The sequence below is a fragment of the Haliotis rubra genome, unplaced genomic scaffold (genome assembly GCF_003918875.1).
Source record: "Haliotis rubra isolate DU_JTF1 unplaced genomic scaffold, ASM391887v1 Scf326, whole genome shotgun sequence".
In the NCBI taxonomy this organism is placed as follows: domain Eukaryota; kingdom Metazoa; phylum Mollusca; class Gastropoda; order Lepetellida; family Haliotidae; genus Haliotis; species Haliotis rubra.
The window spans coordinates 802,682-828,041 of NW_025766998.1; the positions used below are offsets into that span (position 1 = coordinate 802,682).

The 25,360-nt window shown below is 39.3% G+C and overlaps 1 protein-coding gene across 1 annotated transcript in view; it reads left to right on the forward strand.

Moving 5' to 3' along the window:
- The window catches only part of LOC124283964, a 71,468-nt gene extending 46,856 nt beyond the window's left edge, over positions 1 to 24,612 (forward strand). The window contains 6 exon segments of the mRNA XM_046720014.1: positions 14,433 to 15,356; positions 15,358 to 15,949; positions 16,375 to 16,481; positions 17,127 to 17,408; positions 18,021 to 18,293; positions 19,139 to 24,612. Coding sequence (XP_046575970.1) covers positions 14,433 to 15,356; positions 15,358 to 15,949; positions 16,375 to 16,481; positions 17,127 to 17,408; positions 18,021 to 18,293; positions 19,139 to 19,312 — 2,352 coding nt within the window. The 3' untranslated portion in view covers positions 19,313 to 24,612.
- The last annotated feature ends 748 nt before the right edge of the window (positions 24,613 to 25,360 follow it).

Here is a 25,360-nt window from a genome sequence, read left to right on the forward strand (position 1 = left end):
GGAAATTTGGGCTTAAAATAGGTTGGTAGGTTGAAAAAAAATACCAAAATAAATATATTGTAATTTTGTATATATTTTTATGTTTCCCCCAAAATGTTTGACAAGAAATGGGAAAGAAACAACAACATGCAATCAAACATTGTTGTGTCAAACTTTGATGTGTCAAACACTGTTGTGTCAAACTTTGATGTGTCAAACTTTAATTTGTCCGATTTCATGTGTCCAACTTCTGTCTATCTATAAGTAAAAGCTTGGTTGTACTGTATGCCTAATTCAGTCACAATTAGGTATATAGCTGAGAGCAGTGTTAAACCAAGAATGTTTAGTGGTGGACTTATCCAACAGCATGTGTCCACAATGTCAGGTGTCCTGATTAACAGGGACTCACACACAGTGTTTTACTGCTATAGTATAATGTCCCATGGTCACTCATTAATACTTTCACTTGCTGTAGTGAATATGTATCAAATTGTAGCTTAATAAAACTGTTTCAGGTGATAATTACTGGTTAAAAAGCTATGATAAATTGTTCCTGTAAATGTATCGTATGATTTTTCAGCAAGTTCAAGATGAATCATCTCACAATCCCCTTCTGTGTATTAAGTGGTTATAGTGGAAATATATACTGGGGAGGTGGGTGGCTAGTTGGTTAAAGTGTTCACTCATCACACTGAAGGTCTAGGTTCGATTCCCTACATAGTACCACAGGGCTCCAGATAAGGGCCGTATCGGCGTATGTACGGATAAAACATATGCACAATACGGTAGCAAATAATTTAGAAAACGTAGCAGGAGCTCCACAGCAATAGTGTACGGTCTTAGAATCATTTACAGACGTATTTATATGAAGAAAAATATTGGTTTATTTTTTATTGACCTGTTTACACAAGAGTAGCAATGTTGTTGTGCATATATGAAACGAAACACAAGATTACTGATACGCCATTAAATTCCACTCAGTACTCTAAATGTAGTCTTAAGGTTTTCCAGTACTCTTGTAGTGAAGAAATATGGAGTACGTACTCCTGATGTTGAAAAATTATCTGGAGCCCAGGTACCATGTATGAAGCCCATTTCTGGTGTCCCCCTCTGTGATATTGCTGGAATATTGCTAAGAGCAGAGCAAAACCCCACCCACTCACTCACTTACACTCACTCACTCACTGAAAGTGTGCAAAACTAGTGCAAAACCCCACTGACTCACTGAAATGTATACTAGCGTAAAACCCAACTCACTCACTCACTGAAATTATACTTGCGCAAAACACCCCTTACTCACTGAAATGTATACTAGCGCAAAACCCAACTCTCTCACTTACTGAAATTATACTTGCGCAAAACCCCCCTTACTCACTGAAATGTATACTAGCGCAAAACCCAACTCACTCACTTACTGAAATTATACTTGCAAAAACCCCCTTACTCACTGAAATGTATACTAGCGCAAAACCCAACTCACTCACTCACTGAAATTATACTTGCGCAAAACCCCACTGACTCACTGAAATGTATACTAGCGCAAAACCCAACTCACTCACTCACAGAAATTATACTTGCGCAAAACCCCCTTACTCACTGAAATGTATACTAGCGCAAAACCCAACTCACTCACTTACTGAAATTATACTTGCGCAAAACCCCTTACTCACTGAAATGTATACTAGCGCAAAACCCAACTCACTCACAGAAATTATACTTGAGCAAAACTCCACTGACTCACTGAAATGTGTACTAGCGCAAAACCCAACTCACTCACAGAAATTATACTTGCGCAAAACCCCCATTACTCACTGAAATGTATATTAGCGCAAAACCCCACTCACTCACTCACTCACTCTCACTCACTCACTGAAATATATACTAGCACAAAATCCCACTCTCATTCACTCACTCACTTGCTGAAATATATACTAGGTAGGTAGTATAGGGAGGGAGGGAGAGAAGTGGGAGAGGAAGAAAGGGTTCACACTGCCTTAGCAGTGTTCCAGTCAATATTATCACCGAATAGTGTTCCAGAATTGTCTTCCCAAATTATACGTTTACCAAACAATTTCCCCCTGGTTATATGACCTTCACACACAGACCTGAAACTGGCTTCATCTGGTCATGTGATGGGAAAGTTACAAAACTTGGAACCAATCTGAAACTGAAACAGAAACCAGAGGATCCTTGTACAGAAATTCTAAACCATAATAAGTTGTTAGTTAGATAGTACTTCCTTACAGTCTTGTCTGCTTTGTTAATATCACATTGCCATTTGTATAGACAACTATGGTAAATATTACATGTCTAGGAGGTATTAGGAAGTATGTATATCTCATGTCAGCTGTAAACCAGTCACTTGTGTTATCTTCAGTCATCTGGTCTGAGTGACCAAAGGGCTTTGATTATGGAGGCTATTTTTAGTAACATCCTTGTAGCGGGTAAACCCACAGGGAAACAGTTTTATTTGTGGATCATTTTGAGATTTTACCAAATGCAAGTGCCATAATGGAACAGAAAAGGTCTCAATATGTCCTCAAGCTCAGGCTCTGTCTGCACACTGATGGACGTTGTAAGGTAAGGGGTGTTTTGGTTGACAGTGGCAGACAACTAGGAGGCATCCATTGCTGTCAACCATCGCAGAGTGATGCAAGGGTACTGAAAACTGGCCATACCCTTTCGAAGGAAACAGGATAGGACACATCCAGGGCCTTATCTTAACCTGTAGAATAATATTTCGTCTCTGAATATATATAATTTTGATAGAAACAAATAATTCCGTTTAGATTAAACAGGAGCCACAGTGTGAAGGGAGATTCTTCATATTGAGGTTATCTAGATTTGCTTCATTTAGGGCTTAGCATTGCAGGGAGGACTGGGCAGTAGGGAAAATAATGTGGTTTATTTAGGGCTTAGTATTGTAGGGAGGGCTTGGCAGTAGGGAAAATAATGTGGTTCATTTAGGGCTTAGTATTGTAGGGAGGGCTGGGCAGTAGGGAAAATAATGTGGTTCATTTAGGGCTTAGTATTGTAGGGAGGGCTGGGCAGTAGGGAAAATAATGTGGTTCATTTAGGGCTTAGTATTGTAGGGAGGGCTGGGCAGTAGGGAAAATAATGTGGTTCATTTAGGGCTTAGTATTGTAGGGAGGGCTGGGCAGTAGGGAAAATAATGTGGTTCAAGGACTACTTGACCTGCTGACAGGCCGATGTTTGGCCCTAAAGTTGCAGCAGTAAATATCCTGGAACAGAATTACAATTGTAATGATGTTATAGCTTTGTACATGAAGGGACGGTGGGGTAGCCTAATGGTTAAAGCATTCGCTCGTCACGTTGAAGACCTGGGTTCGAGTCCCCACATGGGTACAATGTGTGAATCCCATTTCTGGTGTCCCCCTGCCGTGATATTGCTGGAATATTGCTAAAAGTGGCGTAAAACCATACTCAGTCAGTCAGGTGTACATGAAAGTACCAATGTAAACAAAATAATGGTGTTTTGTCACCAAACTTTTCTGGTTAGGTATTCAAGAACAATTCCTTGTCATGTCATAATCTTTATATGATAATTTCCTTTAATGATAAATGAATATTTAATATGGATATGTAAAGGACAGTTTTGAAGTTTATGACTGTTATTCAGATGTTTTGTGGTTTATTTGGCTGTAAGAATAAAATTTAAACTTTAACATAAACATCAGTAAGATGCTAAAGTTTGAGGATGAATAATTAGGCCAATATTGAAGTCCTGTGAAAATGGGGAACTATGCTTGTCTGCAATAAACTGAATATTACAGAGTAGATATTCCATCTATTGTAGCATAATGAATACATTAGCCAGAGTCTGTTTATAAATCTGATGAGATGGCTTTAATACTTGATGTATTGTGGGCGTACGACAGTTACATGTAGATGTGCCCTCTGCCTTGATAAGTAGGTCATGCTCGCGGGTGTTGTATGCATCAAGCAAGCCTCATTAGCACCTGCTGCGGAGACCAGGTATGTACACCTTGAAAACATTGCATCCAAACAATACCTCATTACAAATAGCAGAACAACTGACATTGTGTTGATCCAAAGATGTGGCTGTCGTCACTGTGATGTTGCCCTTGAGACAGGTGCAGCAACTGTGTGTGTGTGTGTGTGTGTGTGTGAGATGTGGACCAGATATAAGAGTGTGTGTGTGTGTGTGTGAGAGTAAAGAGTTGTAGCGTACAGTTACCTGGTTAACTCAACTGCTTGTACGGTCAGACGTGTTGCTTAGTGTTATTATTTTAACAAGTACATCAGTGGTGTGTGAGTGACTTGTGTACAAGCAATTAATCCCAACCCATGTTCAGTACACAATTATAGAACATGGCTAGGCATGTTCAATTCTTACCTGGTTATCTCAGCTACAGGTACAGTCACACGTGTTTGTGGATAAGTGAGTAGAAATTAATCCCAACCCATGTTTATTAAAATGTCCCCACGCTGGACAATTGTAGGACACGGCTATCCATGTTGACTGTTACAATTAAATATGTCTTACTTCTGAGAGGCAATATATTCAGGGCTAATTTCTGTACAGTCATTGTGATGATATATAAATATCGTTTGTGATTTAGATCACACTGTTAACCCACCTTATCCCAACTAATCCAACAGGATTAGCCCTCGTCAGCAGGGCTGGACATAACTTAAAAATTGCTAGTGTACTTCGGTACAGTGGCACATGTAAAACCACTTGCCCTGATAATTTTCCCACTATACTGTCCGGTTTCCTTGTTGATTTTTAAAGTAAACAACATAATTAACATTGGAAAGTCAGCTGGACACCGGTACAGCGTGATATACGAATTTGCTTGCCCAACACAAAAAAAACAACACTGGACTCGGACGTTGGGCAGTGGGTTATTTCCATCCCTGGTCAGGGTAATGGACAGAGGGGTTGCCTGAGGGTTAACTCATCTGAAGATCCACCTTCCATTCCTAAATGGAATCCCATCAGCCTTCAAATTCATTTTAGTCGGATACAACAGGACTACTATTGAAAGTACTAAATTGTGCTTAGAAAATAAGCCAGTGATGGTAAGTCCTCAATGAATTATGGCCCTGTAATTCTGCGCCAGTTTTTAGTGCTCCAACTGAAATTGATTTAAACATCTGATATATAATGTCTTCACTTGTAGTCCAGCGGATAATGGTATAATTATGCATTTTAATGTTACAAGCATGAAAATTGGCAGATATGTTGCTTATACAAAAAAAATAAGATACAGATAGGGAGGCATTGAAAATTCAAGATGGCCACCATTTTTCACTCAAAATTACACCGTCAGTGACTTAGATTCCATGTAAATTCCAGACTTTTCATACAAGATGGATGAATTAGGGCAGATATGATGCTTTTACTATAAATATAATATACTGATAGGGAGACATTGAAAATTCAAGATGGCCGCCATTTTTCAAGATGGCCACCATTTTTCACTCAAAATTACACCGTCAGTGACTTAGATTCCATGTAAATTCCAGACTTTTCATACAAGATGCATGAATTAGGGCAGATATGATGCTTGTACTATAAATATAATATACTGATAGAGAGACATTGAAAATTCAAGATGGCCACCATTTTTCACTCAAAATTACACCGTCAGTGACTTAGATTCCATGTAAATTCCAGACTTTTCATACAAGATGCATGAATTAGGGCAGATATGATGCTTGTACTATAAAAATTAGATACAGATAGGGAGACATTGAAAATTCAAGATGGCCACCATTTTTCAAGATGGCCACCATTTTCCACTCAAAATTGCACCGTTAGAGACTTAGATTCAATGTATATTACACAATTTTCATACAATATGCATGAAATTTGGCAGTTATGTTGCTTGTACCATGAAGATAATATACAGAGAGGGAGGCATTGAAAATTTAAGATGGCCGCCATATTTCAAGAAGGCCGCCATTTTTCACTCAAAATTACACCGTTAGAGACTTATATTTAATGTATATTCCACAATTTTCACACAATATGCATGAAATTTGCCAGTTATGTTGCTTGTACTATGAAGATAATATAGAGGGAGAGGGATAAGAGGGAGACATTGAATATTCAAGATGGCCACCATTTTCCACTCAAATTACACCATCAGAGACTTAGATTCAATGTCAATTCCACAATTTTCATATAATATACATGGAATTTGGCAGATAAATGTATGTTGCTTGTACCATTCGATACATGTCGAAACATTGAAAACCTTAATTGGCCACCATTTTCCATGAGACTGGGAGTCAGCGTAAACCTAATCCAGATTCCCATGAATAATATTCATCTGGGGATTTCTTCACTTACCTACTCAGAGCAACATATGACCACATTATTGGGCACAGTCTCCACCACAAAGACACAGTGCAGTGCACTTGAGGGCAGCTTTGAGACACTTGCATCTGCCACAACATCCTTTGGTGCAGCGACACTTCAACAGTTCTTGACAGGTCTTTGACACGTCTGGTATTGTTGACCATAAGGGCTCCCACATGTTGGATGCATTGCGTTGCCAACCCATTTGGATGGATCAGGCAGATCAGGACAACGGATGGTTGACTGTCCCCATATATGTCCTCCCTGATAAACTGCTCTCTTAACATGTTCTTTGAAAGCTGCAGATGTTGGAGGTATATTTTCTATTGCTCTACCCTTCGAAGAGAACATGTACTTTCTTGCTTCGTTCAGGTTCACATGGTCACTTGTTCTTTCATACATCAATATTGTGAAACGTTCAAGTGTGCTGATCAAAGAATCTGTAACTTTATCAGGATGCTTGGACAGACATTCAAATGCATCAGTTGCCTCCTCGAGATGAAACCAGACTTGCCAAGCTTTCTTTTACCACATCCACTGAAGGAAGATACAGTATCACATCCTGTGAAACTGTGGAAGAGAGGAGGCACAGTGATTTCCTTGGACCTAATGAAGCCGCTATTTCATGTGCAGGTATGTAGTGGAACTGTTTTCCTGTACCAAAGGCAAGCCACACTTCTGAGATATCAAGAACTGCTGCTGATGAAATGGCTAACACAACAACATCTGTGTCCACTGTTCTTATCATAAATCGCAGGAATCCTCTCTTGTTGGCTTCTGACAAGTGCAGTATCATCCTGGTATCTGCTTCTTCATGGCTGCATGGTGAGAGATCTGAAACATCATATGGCTTATTTGAGAGAGCTGTTTCATTCACAGTACTGATGATCAGTTTGTCAGTATTGGTTTTCATGGCTTCTTTTCCAAGAAACTGGAACAATTCTGTTTTGATGTTGTCACTTCTAAGAAACTCTTTCCAGTTGTGAGGAATGAAGGAATGTGGTTCAACTCGCCTTCTCTGTCCATGGCCTCTCCTACTTCTTGCACTCGCCTTTTGACTATCTGTCTTGTACACATCCCAGACAATATCAAGTCTTGTTGTGTTTTCCAGCTGGTTTTCCAGATACTTAGTAAACACTCCCTCACTGAAAGATGAAAATGTCTTATGTTCTCCAGGTTTCATCATATTCACAACTGCTGCTCCATCTAGTATTGTTACCTCAACGTCTGGTCTGTTCACTGTGGGACAGGAAACATCTTCCAGGCACTGAAGAAGCTGTGATTTAACAGATGATCGAAGCATACCAAGATGTGAGAGTGATGGTGGACAAGTTTGATTCTCATGCTTGAAAAACTCATCTAAATTGCCTTCTCTAGTTTGACAGGATATGTAAAGGCTGAGAGAGAACAGACTACAGTCATTCTTTAGGCTGACAACTTGCATCTTTGAGGATGACTGTGATTTTATTTGAGGTGATGACAAAAGTGACAGTTTGTTCTTCTTGATAGGTTCTGAAAGTGCAATACCTTTGATGAACCGCTCCTTGACAAAGTCTTCATATTGATCTCTCCCAAGGCGTTCAATTTTATTCAGAGTTTCTACAACAGCTGATGCAGCAATGTCCCTTGTTGATATTACAAGAAGATCATGTCCATGCTCAAGAAAAGGACTTCCAAACTCTCTGATTACATCTGTAAGAGTACTAACATCTGTGTAAAATGATTCTTGCATTCCTCTACTCTGTTCATGGTGTGAAACAGAAGAAATACTTTGAACATTCAAAGAGGCATCAAATTCTTCAAGAATTCTGTTCACTTCTGGACCGCCAACTGTCCATCTTCTCAAGGCAGATGCATTCTCTGTAAGACCGATGGCACCTCCATCACCTTTTACGCTTGCATTATTCTGTTCATGAGCATGATCCAATGGGATTGCAGAATAAGCCCCTCTGTCTTGTGAACAACAAAATTCCCTTTCTTGAACTCTTCAGTTGTGTTTGGATGAATATGACTGAGATTCTTCAGGTCTCGAATATGCACTGGCATCCATCTTGCATAGTTTGTGTGGTCAAAGGCAAACATCCACGGTGTCATGGCTTCTAGAAGTCTGATATACTCACAGAAGTTTCCGCTTCTTAAACATCCAACAAATGACAAGAGCAATAGTTCCAAGTTAAGAACCATCAACCAGAAGTGGAATGTTGGGGATATCTTCGATCTGGTGTTGATCCAGTCTTCAAATGTTGCTGAAGATTTTCCATGAGCCTCAAGAAGAAGATGATAAAGTGCACAAGCAGTGACTTCATGTGCTCGTCTAGTCCTTCTGACATGTGATCCTCGAAAGGAACGAATCAGCTTTGCCAGAAGATGCAATCTGGGCTGCAACTATCATATCTGTCCATCCACTGTCCATGAGCCAGTTTCCCAACACTTTCAGAAACGCCATCTCTATATGCAGTCCTCCCATCATTATTATCATCTTGTCCTCACCATGTGTTGCTGGATACTGCCACTGTATCTGCTTCATTGTGGCAAACAATGGTTGGTCTGCAGCTATGACTGGAGTTTGTCCGGGATTGAGGTAAGATGTTGCCTGTGTAATCACATCCATGCCATGTTTCAACATTGCAGCAGAGTCCGTGATTTTCTGTGAAAAGTGGAAGGAGAGAAGAAATGGACTTGATGATCTGATCTGAATGTTGCTTCTTTGCATGGTAAACAGCCCATGAAACATCAGGATGATCAGCATGCCTTTCTTTAATTAGTGTGTCCACATGTGTTAACCACCTGAAAACAATAGAAATGAGCCTTGAATATTTTTTTTATGTTCAATTATCATGCATACTGTGTGTGGATATGTATATACGGTATATAAAGGTGAAAGTTTGATCAAGTTTACAGTCTTCACAGTGACAAGTTAAGAAGTAAAGGAAGTTTTCCTACTTTTACCAATTAAGATGTCAGGGAGTATTTATATGATATTTAAATTATTAGAAGGTTGAAGAAGCTTATGATAATTGAAACATAATTTAGGTTTTTTCTGAAAGAACTTAACTTGACTTACTCATTTTCTTGCTGCATGAAGTCATCAAGTTTCACAGCTGTAGAAGCATGATAGCATGGTGTCTTTGGACAGGATGAAACATCTTTCTTCAGGATAACTGGTGGAACCTCTTCATAAAAAGCAGGCAGCTGTCTCACAGATTTTGACTGTGGTTTGGAGTTTACTTCTAAAGGTTTCATTCTGTCAACCCCTTGATTGTCTTTACTTGGATGTTGAAAGATGGATATGCCTGTACCATGAAAGGACCCTTGTGCAGTTGTTGAGCTTGGGTTGTGATCAATGTTGTCTATTGCTGATGTTGTGAAGAGGTTGAATTTGAGTTTTGATGGGCAGACAACTTGTTCCTCAATGTATCTCCTGCATGCTGCATTAGCCACCTCTGTGGAAACCTCCAACACTCTGTCATATGATGCAGACATTCCAAAGTCATACATGAAGTCAATCAAGTCTCTCTTTTCCGTGTCTTGGCATGAAGTGTCATTCCAATATACAAGGGAAGTGGTGTCTCTCGATCCTTGTTGTGCGAAGGGATGTAGTTCCTTCCTTTATGCGTTTACTACAGTTGTAAACAAGTAGCTGAGAAAGTGATAAGGCAGTTTGTTTCCTAGCAGTTGTCTGTGAATTAGGGGTTGTTCCTTCCAGAATCATTTCAACAAGAGAAAGTAGAGAGTGTGGAATAGACTCTGTCTGGCAGTTTACATCAAACGCTCCTGCAAAAGGTTTGTGTGTCATTGCCAAAATGTCCTTTCTCACAAGCTGAGCTGCTTTACAGAGTATCTGACCTTTATCATCAAAGTCCTGATCATGAACGGTTCTCAGAGCTTCCCCTACATGTTCTGTGAAGACCAAAAGTGTTTCCCTTCCACTTGAATGAGCTTGGAGATCTGGAAACTCATCTAGTAACTTGTTCTTCAGTCTTGTGCTGTGAATGTCATATTTCAGGCCATGATATTTCAAATAGCTTGAATACACTTTAGACAGTGTTGACAGTTTCAGTACAGGGAGATTTTCTTGTCTACATTCGTCAACATATTGTTTAGGCTGAGCCTAAAGCTAAACCTTCTTTAAGTCTTTGGGAATGACTGATATCATCTGACTGTATAAGTTCCCTCGCTTTGGGTTGCTTTTCTGTATAAATTGGAAAGACATCTCGGGTGATATTTTGCATCCTGTGCCATCAAATCCCTAGTACTGAGCTTAGCTAACAGCTGACTATCTTGCAACTTCAAAGCACATTCACGCATTACGTTTGTCAACTTGAAAGGTTGATACACACCTTAACTCTGATTGCAGTCCTGACTGCTCACAAACAAAGCAAAGGTTGCCGTTATCTGCAGTTTTGTTCCTGTCATGAGGTGAACTTCTTACAACTTTACTTTCACAATGTTGTGATGGGGAAAGGCAGTCACCGCATTTACTGTTTGAAGTTTCAAATTCATTGGACAATCGTCTTTTCTTTGCCCTCTGCAGCATGTTATTGTTGAATTTGAGACTACATGACTTGTGCCAGCGTGCTCTGTGAGATTCAAAGGTGGTGAAAATATTCATAACACCTCCAAAACAACTCAAATTTATGTCCATTGGCAGCTGTCCAAGTTCAGAAAAGACTTGTAAATTACTAGCCATTGTATGCGTAACCCGTTTCCTGGTTGGTTCTTAGCATTGGCAGGGCAGATAACAGGATCATTTGTGCATTTCTGGCAAAATACACACAAACTCAATCCATCTTGGAAGCATCTGTGGATTGTGTTTGACTAGTCATCATCCACGGAATCTGGAAAATAATAAAGCTAAAGCTGGAGAAATGACCAAAATAATAATTAATTTCATGACATGATAGTATGAACTGTCCTTGTCATAACCTAATCCTCATGATTGATATTTTGAGAATTTGAATAACTTATGAACCTGCTGTATTTATATTGATAAAAGAAATATTACACTAATTAGTTATTATCATGGACATGATTTGAACTTGTACACCTAGATGATTTTGAAATCTGCAGCTAAAATTTTCCAAATAACAGTGACATTATTTTGTTTATAAACCATTCTGTCTTTAGAAAATAAACCACATATGGCTTTTACTTAATTGGTAGTGAAATACCATCAAAACTGTAATTCAACAAACATTTTCAACAGAAGTCCCCTCCATCTAAAGAAATAAGATCAGTGGAAGGGAAGTATTATTACACGTAAAATTCTACATAGCCTGTGATACCATTATTTTTAAAAATACCAAGTAATCTGAATGATGTAAATTGGGTATTTGTTTGTTTTAGACAATTCTGAAACTATATACCAATCAAGAAGATATACATTATTTGTCTTGTCAAGTATTTAATGTCCCTGCAACTTGTTAGTGATGAAACCCCTAGGTGTCCCTTGCACATAACTAACACAGTGAAAAGAGTTTTACTCACCATTCATGTCTCCTCAGCAACAATGAACATTCTTCTTGCCATGTTGGTAAAATGAATGTAAAATTTTCCAATTATACAGGACTATTTGACTGATTACATCATTGTAACCTTGACTGATGACATGATAGCAAAGTCATAACAAAGGGGAGATCACTCTCACTTCACCTCATTTCTAGTACTTTCCACACAACAAATAACAGTGGCTCAATATTTAACAATATTTTTTTGGAGCTTCATACAAAAATAATAAAACATATTTTTGAGTGCCTCCCTATCTGAAACATGTTAGAATATTATTTTCTTAGTAATTTAACTAAAATTTCACTTGTAACATGTAAATGCACAATTGCATACAAATCATGCCATTATCCGCTGGACTATTGTTCCTGGTTGGTTCTGAAACCTCTTGTAACATTTTTGGAACAATGTTTCAATTTGATTGTTGGGTTGCAGTTTCCTTGTATGTTGTAATAATCTGAGACAGTATAAACATATTCGAAGACAATGAAGATGGCTCTTGTCCGAATGGCAGCTTCATCGTTGAATGTAATTTGTCAGGCTGTCGTGCAGATAACAATACTGAGTTAGGGCAGGATGTTTGTGACTGTAAACCATTGACCTGTTCCTGCTACAACATGGAAACTGTTGTTGACACACTCCTCTTCCCACTGTGGGAGAGGCAGGTCCTGGTGTCAAAGTGAATATATCTACGTATCTATGTATGTCTTAGCTTGTTTCTCTCTGAACATTAGTTGAATTTGGGTAAGTTTCCATTTTCTTTGGTTTATACAGCAATAGCAGTCTATTTATGTTGTTTATTTACATGATTGGTGTTGACCCGTTAGCGTCGAGGCTGCTCCTCCATGACTTTGTTGTGTATACTACACAAAAGAAGTTAAGGACCATCCCAATATTTCGTATTGATAAAGTTGATCTGTCGTGGCAGATTGACTGCAGTAATATAAGAGAAATGAATTCTGAATTTCTAGTAGATAAATATGATAGAAATGTGGCCTGGGTTTTGGGTGGTTGGTTTTATGCCACTCGGCAATATTCCATCTTTATGGCGGCGGTCTGTAAATAATCGTGTCTGGGCCAGACAATCCAGTGATCAACAAAATGAGCACCGATCTATGCAATTGGGAACCAATGACATGTGTCGACAAAGTCAGCAAGCCTGACCACCCGATTCCGTTAGTCACCTCTTACAACAAGCATGGGTTGCCGATGATCAGTTAATGGCTTATGATCTTTAAACTGTCCCAAAAGTATTTACATCGTACTGAATGTATACATGAGAACCTCTGTGTGAATGACCCTGTAGTAAACATTTGCCCCATTGTCTAAGACAAGGTCTTGTAATGGCTTCATCATGTTTCTGTTCAGCTGGTTGTACCAGGACTGACTGTAGACCCAGCATCCCACCACTGGTGACAGCTTGCAGTGAAAGTATTTATTCCTGGGACCTTTAATCAACATGTTAGTGGTCTGAAGGCTGATACTAGTTAATGTTGATCTGGCTAAACTTCAGCAAATGGGTTACCGTTAAAGTCTACTGGCAGAGGGATAAGCTCAGGCAAGTTGATACCATGAGAGTCATAGACACCAGAATGTGACATGAGATCAAGCTCTGTAGCTACAAACATTCTCAAAATTAAAAAATATTCCTAAGTGTAGAATATGTTGAGGATTTCCTATGTGTTACTTGTGTGAAGCCCATTTCTGGTGTTCCCCGCCGTTATGTTGCCGGAATATTGCTAAAAGCGGCGGCGTAAAACTAAATTCATTCACTCACTCACTCCAATGTGTTACTTAAGTGTAACAATTTTGTTGATGTTGGTTGTGTTATTGCCTGGTGATGTTGAGATATGTCGTTGTGAGATTTAGTTGTTGACATCTGGCATGTAACACACTTACTAATGGTAAGATGTGTATAAAAGGAGTGTATATTGTTAGGGACTGTGTATGTTGCAGGGAGTGTTCATTGTTAGGGACTGTGTATGTTGCAGGGAGTGTTTATTGTTAGGGACTGTGTATGTTGCAGGGAGTGTTTATTGTTAGGGATGGTGTATGTTGCAGGAATTTTTCAGTGAACACAGGGGAATGTTCATTTTCGGGGGAGGTGGTTGGAAAGAGTGTGTAGCTGAGCGTTTATTATAAGAGGGACTATGCATTGCAGGAAGTATTCATGTACTATGGACCCTGAGTAAGTCAACTGTTGACAGTTTTAGACCTGCAATATATTCACATACATGTAATAGCATCAGGAAGAAAGAACTGCATTATCTGTGGTGGCCACGGAACTAATTCACCATCAAAAACAAGAGATTGTATGTTTATCTGGTATAGCTTTGCAATTCCAAATAATTTTCTAAGTAAATATCGGGTGGTGGGGTAGCCTAGTGGTTAAAGCATCAGCTTGTCATGCCGAAGACCCCGGGTTCAATTCCCCAAATGGGTACAATGTGTGAAGTCCATTTCTGGTGCCCCCAACCTTGAAATTGCTGGAATATTGCTAAAAATGGCATAAAACTAAACTAAACTAAACTCACTCAAAGTAAGTATCACAAATTAAGAGGATGTTTGTTGTAACCTGAACTGTTTCTGTCTTCAGGGATCCTCTGACGGTGCTGCCAACGCGGAAATGGGAAACCTTGAGAGCGGGAAGGTGTGCCCGCCCAGTAGTCACTATGACTCAAGTTACGGAGTTGCCTTTTCCAAGAATGCCGACAAGTGTGACGTAACACCAGAATATGATTCAGTCAGGTTGCGGAGGAAAGGTCGACGGCAGTCGTCGCTGAATTCAGACAAGGACTCGGCCATTGGCGGTGCGTCCGAGCTTGGTCAGTCCTTCTACAGTGACGGCGGTGTTAACCGTGACTCTTTCTATTCTACATGCACAGCAGAAAGTGGCTTTGAAAATATGCCCGATAATTTTGATGATGCAAGCAGTGTGGGTGAAGGTTACACATTATCACGATATCCCTCTCTGAGCCAGTCGTTGCAGGTCAACTTCAGCCCTAAATCCCTCAATAACAAAAACAGACAATCTGCTGATGCTTCATATGGGTCAGACGAAAAGTCTGGTCTCACAATTCAAAATGGCGACACACTAGACCACAGCAGCATCTTATTGACACCTCCTTCAGAGGATGACATGTCGCCTTCACATTCACAGCTTTCTAGTGATCGGAAAAATGCTTCAGACAATACTACCGGACATTTGCAGGTAGACAGGTCAGACAAAAGTCATTCATTAAGTGCAGAGTATGATGCTTCATTAGAGATATCTGAATCCTTACAAAGCTACAGTGGAGGGAGTCTCGGGGACTGGAGTTGTGACGAGGAGGAGAGAGACACCATGTCTCCGCTGCCCATCATTCAGGAATCGTTGTCAGACTATCAGTTCAAACAGTCACTCCTCCAGCGACTTCGAGAGTGGTCAAGTTTCTCTATAGATGACAAATCCAGATCACCAACTCCAGAGCGTGTGACAGTGTCGCGGACTCTCAGGAGAAGCCGTAGCTTAGATAGAACTATGTCCGGATGTGTGTACGCCTGATAGTGAGATTTTTGACAATGAGTTGATTGATTTTAGTGTCCATACAACCAAAAACTTAGAGCATATTGAGGATGAGCTCCAGGACATTCAGGATGAGTTCTCGATGATCACGTCACAGTTGTCAGACTTGATACATCGCGGGGATGAACCTGAGAAGAAGCCAGCAGAACATCGGGAAAGGAGTCCGATGGCCAGACGGGCCTCGGAAATTGTTCACAGAGCACGTACAAGATGGGAAAGGTCACCGAGTCATTCGTATTCCGACTCGGAACGTTCCTCTAGGGAAGGAAGTGTGGAACTAGCTTGGGACCTTGGAGACATTGGTGATGATGAACTACCTAGAACTCTAAGGAACAGAAGAAGATTCCGGGCCAGACGACAGAACACGCTAATTCCAGAGGAGCAAAGTGATGGGAGTGAATTCAGTCTCTCGTCTTCATGTGACAGTTCACCATTCAAGATTGCCACCGATACTAATTTAGGGCAGTTACAACCGGATCTATCTGGAGCTGACTTGGAGGAGGACAGTGCGCCTGGAGCCATCAGTCAACCATCACATCGAAGCAAATGTAGGTCAAAGCTAAAATAATATTTTTGTGATTTACTGGTATTTTGTTCAAATAATAATAACAATGTGGTGCACTGAAATGAAAGAAATATCCTCAAGGGTTACTTCCCTTGTGTTTTTCACATTAGGTCTTTCAAGTCGTTGTGAGGAAGAAAAAGTTGTATCCTTAGAATTTGGGTTGTATTCTATATTTGTAATTTTCTGGTGAGCAAAGAAAGTGAACAATATCCCAACTTTTTTAATATAATGATGCATGAATACTGTTGGGTGGGTGACATATATATAGTTATTGATATGCAAAAAACAAGTTTTAACATTAGCTAACAGTTGCTGCAAGGTAATACATCCATTTGTTTAGATGCCACTGTGGGAACCAGAATATTTCTCCAATGCAGAGCATTCACTGACTTTGCCTGTTTGTTTCAGACAAACCTCGGGGAAGATTAAAAAACATCAGTGCTGGAGTGAACATTCAGGACTATGCAGACAGAGAATGGCAGGGTGATACGCCGAAGGCCAACGCAATCAGACAGGTAACAAGGGAGATAATCAGAACACCATAGTAGATGCTTCTAAACATGAAAAACAACATTCAGATTTTGTTTTGTTTCAGAATTTTCAATTTTTAAGGACATTGGATCTGTAATCAAAGCCTAGGCAAATGTAACTTCATGGAGACGTAAACATACAGACTGGTGTTTAGTTTCCAAAAGTACTTACACTCATTTTCCCTTGATTACCACAAAATGATATTGAAGTCAATTATTTTCAGTACATACATCAATGATAATGACTTTTCTGCTAATGGAACTTTTAACACACAAAAACAATTATATTTGTGACATCATTTAGCGAAATAATGTAATGCAAACCCCTTCCACAGTCCTATCAAATTTCATTTTTAGCCAATCAAAGGCTGTGCAGTCAGCAACAGTTTAAAATTGTTTGACCAACCATGATAAGTACCTGAAATGCTTATCTCTTGTTCCCGGGACAGTGGGGTAGCCTAGTGGTTAAAGCGTTCGCTCATTACTCTGAAGACCCGGGTTCGATTCCACACAGGTACAATGTGTGAAGCCCATTCCTGGTGTACCCTGCCGTGACATTGCTGAAATATTGCTAAAAGCAGCGTTAAGACCATACTCAGTCACTCACTCACTCACTATCTCCCATTCCAGGCTTATGCATCCATACCGGGATTAATCAACTGCCATCACTTAAAACAAATCAGGGGAGACAACTACTGTGCCGTGCGAGGGTGTTTGTACCAAATCCTCAGTGAGGGCCACCATGTGACTAAGTCCTGGCCAGGCATAGTGGATACAATCAACAAACTTCATCAGCTGTATCAGGATCCTAGGTCCGGGCTCCAGCAGTGGACCTTCGCCAGCCGTCTTCCTGTTACAGACGAAAACAGACTGCCGCGCATGTGTGAATGCATGCTTTCTCTGTACTCAACGGTGAGTGCCAGGTCATGGAGAGCGTCATCTACATATGCCCCATAATTCACTGTACAGTTATCCCCCCTTTGTTATCAACGCCACTGCACCTGTGAAGATCCGGGTTAGAACTGGTCTGCAGCAACCCATGATTGTCATAAGATGCAACTAACGGGATCGGGTACTCACAGTCAAGCTCACTGACTTGGTTGTCATTGTATCGTATCGATGCTCATGCTGTTAATCACTGGATTGTCTGGTCCAGAATTATTTGCAGGCTGCCGCCATATAGCTGGAATATTACTGAGTGTGGCATTAAACAATAAACCAACCAACCAACCAACCAACCAAACAACCAACCAAACAACCAAACCAAGCAGCATCACTTACTATGGGCCTAAACCCAAACCCAGAAATTCAATGTACAGAGTTACCCCCCTTTGTTATCAACATCATTAACCAGGTGTCTAAACTCAAATCCTGTAATTAGTTGCCCCCTACTTTGCTGCATGCCTCTGATGATCAAGGTTCTCAGATGCTCATATTTCAGCTAAATGCAATGCATGGATTCAGTGCATGGCTGTTTTATAGTTTCACTGTGAGTATTGCTAATTAAACACTTTCCTGTTCCAGATCGAGGATATATGCAAACTGCCAACCTATGAACAACGGGCCAAATACACATCTGACCTGCTAAACTCTGACCCTGTCACTGACCTTGAACTCATGGAAGGGGTCAAACTGCTAATGGCCTTGAACTCAATTGAACTCCAACATGCGAGTGAACAAGGCGAGGACGTTCCTCTGTTTGTGTGGCTCATGTTCGCCAGGGACTCGTGCCAGAATGTGTCCGACTTCATCAAAAATCATCTCAATGTTGTTGGCAACTCAGCAGGTCTTGAACAGGTAGGAGAAGTCGCTTGTGAAGCTTAGAATATCAGATGTAATAAAATACATAAGTAATATGTGAGATTATATTTTATCTAATTTTTCACAAAGATGTTCACTGGGAAGACATTATTATCTCTAAAGGACATGATTTACAATATGTATATGAGACTTGCTTTTCAAGGGAATTTCAATGTTTTGTTTCAAGAGCTATTCATGAGTCTCTTTGGCCTTTGTTTTGGCACATGAAGGAATGATTTGGCCACAGAATTGAAAAAATGATGTTATTACTTAAAGCAATCATTGTGGGATTCTAAGTTAGAATAGGTCCCCAGTTGCCCATGCTGGTTGTATGAGGTGATTTAGTTGATTTTGTGTCTTAGTGTAGTTGATTTTGTGTTTTAGTGAGGGTTTTGCAATTTCTGCCCTGTGTGAAGTTAGCCATGGTCACGGTGTAATAAGGGAAATCATGACAACTTGACTGTAACAACTTAAATAAAATTTGCTTGCACTGCCTAAGCCTGTGTGCATTTGAAACATATCGGTAACTGTTGGTAGTGTGATAATGAACCAAACAGCGTTGTGAAAGAAAATATCTGAAATATATTTCAACTTGAAGACATCCTGTCAGACTGATAATCTGGGGTCAACTTATTCATACTCTAGTGAATTTGTGTTCCATACACATCAGATTGGCAATAATTGATGATATCATAAAATTCAATAAAGTTAATTTAAAGTATGGTAAGTCTGGTATTTCAAGCTATGATGGGGTTATCTTTTCAAAACTTTAACATTTCAACAGCAATATCTCAGATAGCTATTATGTTTCACTCCCTTAAACCAACTCCTCACTGTTTCAGGTTGAGATGTGTCTGTTGGGTCATTCACTGGGCGTGTCAATACAGGTGGCACGTCTACAGAACGTCTCCCAAGAAGACTTCCTGGTCAACTTCCCTGACACCTCACCTGAAAACTGGCCAACCATCAACCTGTTAGCTGAAGATGACCGACACTATAATGTGCCTATCCCATAATACCGGGGACCAAACCTGGAGTTGTGTTTCTTTGTAGAGTTAGCTCCCCTGTCGGTCTGCACCATAACCTTGACATAGCCATCTGTGATCTTTGACCTGAAAAATGTGGGTTCATCTACGCACCTATGTGGATTCACTTGTAACAAAGTTGTGATATTGTGGAAAAAACTGTATTCTGAATGTTTGATACAAAAAATATCAGCAGTGTCCAACAGAAATATATATGTTGTTGATGTTGTTGATGTTCTAGATGTACGTCAAGAACTGAACCTGATGAGTTGATGTCCAAATTGTGATAGCATTGAACTCTTGCATGGTAATAAAAGACTAAAGCTGAAGCACTGATTACTCAGAGTAAGACTTTTTACAGTCTGAGGTCCAAAATATTTTATGCAGCAAAACCCTGGTAATCCAGAATTCCCCTTTTCAGGACGATTGTTTATGAAAATGTATTTTGGGCGCATTGATGCTATGGAAACCAAGTCAAGTTTGACATTATGCTCTAAGATTTTAATCGTATATCTTTTTGAGTTGCTCAGTTTTTAGTTATAATCCTAGGGCTTGTATGTGCAATTTCTCTTTTTCTTAGATATAATTATTGGGTTTTGAGCTCAGCTCTCATGTCTTAGCAATCATGGTCATCCTATTAACCCTTTACAAGTCAAATCATCCCATTAACCCCATACGGGACAAGTCATCCATTGGTCATCATCTCAAAAGTGAGGAATGCCAGCAAATCATGTCAGAACAAAACACTGGTACAAAACAATGGAGCAATCTTTGCTAAAGAAACTACTGACCCTACCAAACATGGGGAAACAGGATTTACTGAATGGTTGGTGGGAAGGTGGAGGAAAGAAATTGGGTTAGTCTGGCCACAGAAAACTTACGTTGGATTCCCAGCATGAGTTGTCTCACCCTTGGGAATCACCTTCCCTGATAAACTTATCCTTGGGAATCTGGGAATCACCTTCCCTGAAAAATAAACTCCCCCTTGTGGATCACCTGCTAAACTCACCCTTGGAAATCCCCTTTCAAACTCAACCTAAACTATGCAGTGTAATTTTCAAAATGGCATCATGCACCAAATTGTCATTGCAACATTCTAGTACATAAATACAATGATTCAGCTTTCAGCAGATCTCTTCTCTTGTATTAGTGTAGTGACGTTTCAGTTTAATGGTGACCTGGGTTTTGTGTCAGTGGTTTAATAGGGGAGTTACCTCCCTTCCTTCAATATTGTTGATTTGCATTTTGTACGACTTTTCACGTTTTCGTTGCTTGTCCTTTGTGCACAGCTACTTTTTCATCCTTCACACTCTCTACATCTCAGCCTTGGTGGTGGTCTTCGTAGCTTTGCGTAGTCTTAGATAGGTTCTCATAAATGTGTGAGGCAAATTGTAGCAAACATGTGGGAGGTCAAACAAATTGATGCTCTTGGATTTGAACAAAAAATTCTATTCAGATATTTAGGTTTGAACATTATTTGGATTTTATTCATTTAAATTTTTAATTTTTATTGAAAAGAAAAAGACAAATTTGCAATTTTAAAAGTTATTGTATTTAATCATATGAATTATCAGGTTAATTTTCCAGAATACTTAACTTAATTATGGTTACAATAATTAATTTATTCTAAACACCACACAGGCGAATATGTTCATTTTGAAGGTGATGTTATCACATACTGAAAACAAACATCAATTCTCATCCTAACAATCATAATGTACAAGTAGTTGTGTCACTGGCAGCACAAACATTCTTGCTATTTCTTGTGATACATGACAATGTCGGTGGTCAGTGTATCACACAATCCCATCTCCGATTCTGTCTTTGTCGGATAAGTCTGAGATGGATATTTTCGAGAACATTACAGTTTCGCAGCAAGAATTCCCACTTGAAGAGTCTATACTCTATGTTCTGGCATTGCTCAACATCAGTATATTTTCATGTCATCTTTCATTTTGATCTTGTTCTGGTTGTTTTGCTGAATTTGAATTTGAATTTAAAGTTTAAAGTTTGAAGTCATTACACATAAGGATGAACAGACAAAACTTTAAAGTAAATACTTTCATTTTCATTTTTTTATCACCCAAATTGTGCAATATCTTAATTTTCATAATCTTGGTATAACGAGAACTTACAAACTTATTCTCATGTACTACTATTGGTCTCATTGTAGTCTTTTTAACAACTTAAAATGCTTACTCGACAGAATCTCAATACTGCTTTTTTAGATGCAGCTTCACAAGTCCTAATACTCTGCAGCTTTCTACCGCAGCCACTCACTGATAGTATAATGTCAATATGTATATTAATGTGTACATCTTATTTACCCTTTTTCTACTATGTCAAGTATGTAGAGTCTTTGTGATGAAAGTTTGTAGTTTTATATCCTTCTGATGATCCACAGTCACAGATGTCTGTTGTATGGCTATTATGTAGATACAGGCCACACCACGCAGACCTTGGTTAAGATAGCTGTGCCTACACTGTTGTAGTACAGGGCGACCATATTGGTTCAGTGGTCAGACTAAGACAGACTTTTGTCTGGCCCTGGTTTGACTATTTACATGCTACCATGATATTGCTGGAATATTGCCATGACATACAAGCAAGCAAAAGATGCCAAGACGTTCCACCATGTGCGACATGAGTTCAACTCAAGGACTGAAAGAGGTTGAAAACATTCATCACCACCAGAACAACCAAGGACATTTTGCATATTATGATAATCCTATTATAGGATATTTATATAGTGCACATATCCACGTAACTAGTACATGTTCAAGGTGCTGGAGTGTTCCCTTGATTAATGGATGTCTGTTTTTGGCATTTTGTTAACCAACTCAACTCCCTGGGGAGTATATAGTTTAACAATGATTATTATGTGCATATTTGATTACAGTGTACACCAGCTCGGCAAATGCCACAGAGATTAAACATCCATCATCTCTGTAGTGTCTCTTTGAATACAAGACCTTCCAGCATTAGCTACAAGAGAAGCAGCAACATTCAGGTGACAGACGTGCATTGACCATTACTCTGGGTGTTGGCTGCTGGAGAAAGTCTTTAGCACAGGGCTGAAGTATATATTCAGATGGTAGTGCAGGTTTAAGGCTACAGATACAGGTAGACTTTGCTTGTGATTCCTTTTATGATATCCGGGTCAACAAGTGATTAAGTAGGGTGTCTGTTATCTGGCCGTGTGTTCCAAATCTGAAATCTTCCCAGTGACTGAGTCCTGGTGGTGACTCTGGTCCAAGCTCTACTTACCTTAAAGGGGTTTCGCTCCTCAAAACAGTGACCCATGCTGTATTGTACTAATTGTCAGTGACAGAGGCTCTGTGTAGTAAATGCAGCGCTCGTAAATCTGATTTGTACATGGCATCAGTGCAGCAGATATTGCAGATTGTACTGCACAGTTTTAATTAAATGAGTTACATCTGGCCTGAGGTCATTTTTTAAAAGGAAAGTTGTCCAGTCTTGTCAACCAAGAATACTTCATGTTATGGCATTTTAAAAGGCGTTACATCTTTTGTCATATCTCCTGTCATGATAGTACCCAGGGTATAACATTTACCAACCAAGCCATTATCGCCTTGTCACAGTGTCACTCTCTTAAACACACTAGTGGTTGTCTGGGTCAAGAGACCTTCCTTTAGACAACCATGGTGGTCAGGGCGGGTATCTGGGTCAAGACACTCTCTATAAGACACGTAAGTGGTCAGACACCTAAGTGGTCAGGTTTTGTTGTTTGGGTCAATGTCAAGATACTCTATGGACCTATTGTGTTCAGGGCCTTGTCACTTAGGTTAGGAGATCCCCTTTAAGATGCCAATAGGTCAGAGCCTTATTATAGGGTTAGGACACACTCTTTGAAACACCTTAGTGGTCAGGTTTTGTTGTTTGGATCAACATCAAGATACTCTTTGGACCTTTATGTTCAGGGCCTTGTCACTTAGGTCAGGAGACCCCCTTTAAGACACCAATAGTGGTCATATTTGAGTTTTCTGGTGCAGTCAGACAGAGCAGGTGCTAGTCATGTTAATTTGCCTGATAGTGCTTCCAATCCTTTGTTGGACCTCAACACTGATTTGTATAATAGAAGAGTCCATGTATTGTATTATTTATGTTATCATGTATATGTTGACTAGTCAGATTGAAAGAGTGTTTAGCAAGAATTGAAATCAGCCTGGTCAAATCCTACTTGAATTCTGCTGAAGTAATCTTGATTACCTTTAATGAATTCTGCTTTAATAACCGCTGATTTGATTTCAATTTGTATGAAATATTGGAAAGTTACACGTGTGATTATGTAAATAGTGTATATATGTATTCTATCTAGAAAGTTGGCAAGTTGATCATGGCATTAAGGAATCAGAGACTTGAACACTAATGATTGTGGAATGGACGTAGAACAAATAAAAATGAAAATCTTTTATTTCATATTGTTTTGATATTATTTTATAGTTTTAAAATATGTGAATAAATGTACATCATTGGAAAAATGAATTTTATAAGAAGTCAGTTGAAGTTCATTAGCATTGTATGATAGTTCATGATACGTGTAACCTCAAACTTGTGATTAGTTGTTCCACAAGCGTCGTGTAGCAATGTGTGATTGTTATGTCCGATGCCATTGTTTGAGAGAAAACAGCTGTTGAAATTTGCTGACTGAGGGTTCTGTTGAAATTGATGGTACACTCTTTGTTTTATGATATGTATAGAGAATGTGTTGTTGCACATTGCTTTGAAGAACGCATATGTTCACAGGTAATATTTACCATACACTTTAAGGATTGCTATTATTTTTGTGTTTTGATAAAACATTTAGCCCTGATACTTTATTGTTCAAATATACTCATAAGATTTCAATTCAGATGCCAAATACATTGTATACTTATTTTCACATGTAATGGAAAGATTAATTATTTTAATTTTTATCTTATATTTCAATAAGTGCTTTTTTTTATTCAACGCAACCTGTTAAAATTTTACCAATACTGTGAAACCGAAAGGAAACAAATTTAAAATTGGTTGATTGTTCTGGACAGTTTTCCTTTCAGTATTGTGTTCACACAAGGAAATATTGCTTGTTGAATAAACTGTTAAGTAGTCAAACAAAGAGTGTGATAACTTTGTTAATGCCTGTGAACTATGTTGGACATCTGTCAAGTGCCAGTCAGTACGCTTGTAGTGTGATGGGTGCGACATACTCAGCTTGTAGTTAGTCCTTCACGCATGGTGAATGTGTGGGTTTATTTCTGGACAATGGGAATAAACAGTTTTAACCTGAATCTATGAATTTCTGTTGTATTTGTTCCATTAAAGTTTGTTGGTTGTTGCTTAACGCCACACTCAGTAATCTTCCAGCTGTATGGCAGCGATTGTGTTTTAGAGTCTGGACCAGACAATCCAGTGACCAACAGCATGAACATCGATCTACGCAATTGGGATACAATAACATGTGTCAACCAAGTCAGCTAGCCTGACCACCTGTTCATGTTAGTCGCCTTTCATGACAAGCATGGATTGCAGAAGATCAATTCTAACCAGGATCTTCACAAGTCATTAGATGGCCCAGTGTTAACTAATGATTAGTCTCTGAATATACATTGTATATGAGTGTGGTACAAATAGCTCCATTTCAACTATAAGGGAGTCCCAAGAGGGAGCTCAATCTGAGGAAATCTATACTTGCTCCATCTACAGCTTTTGATTTGCAGAAAGGGTTTTGTGGATGGGATAATAACATGGTTCAGGGACTGTGAGACACACCTTGGCCAGCGGTCAAGGTCATCGTGGAGTTGGACCCCTTGGCACATCGGAAACCAACAATCCTTGGTTTGAATCCTGGTTTGCTGGGTGTTTCTAGATTTGTCACTACCACACTCACTGTGTGAGATCTGCATCATCCCAGGTGATATAACTGCAACACTAACATCTGACAATTGCTGGATAGACAGTTTCTTCATGTTAAGTTTAAACTTCATTATCTATTAGTTTATTTCACATTACATTAAAAGGGGATTTCTTGTCTTGTTG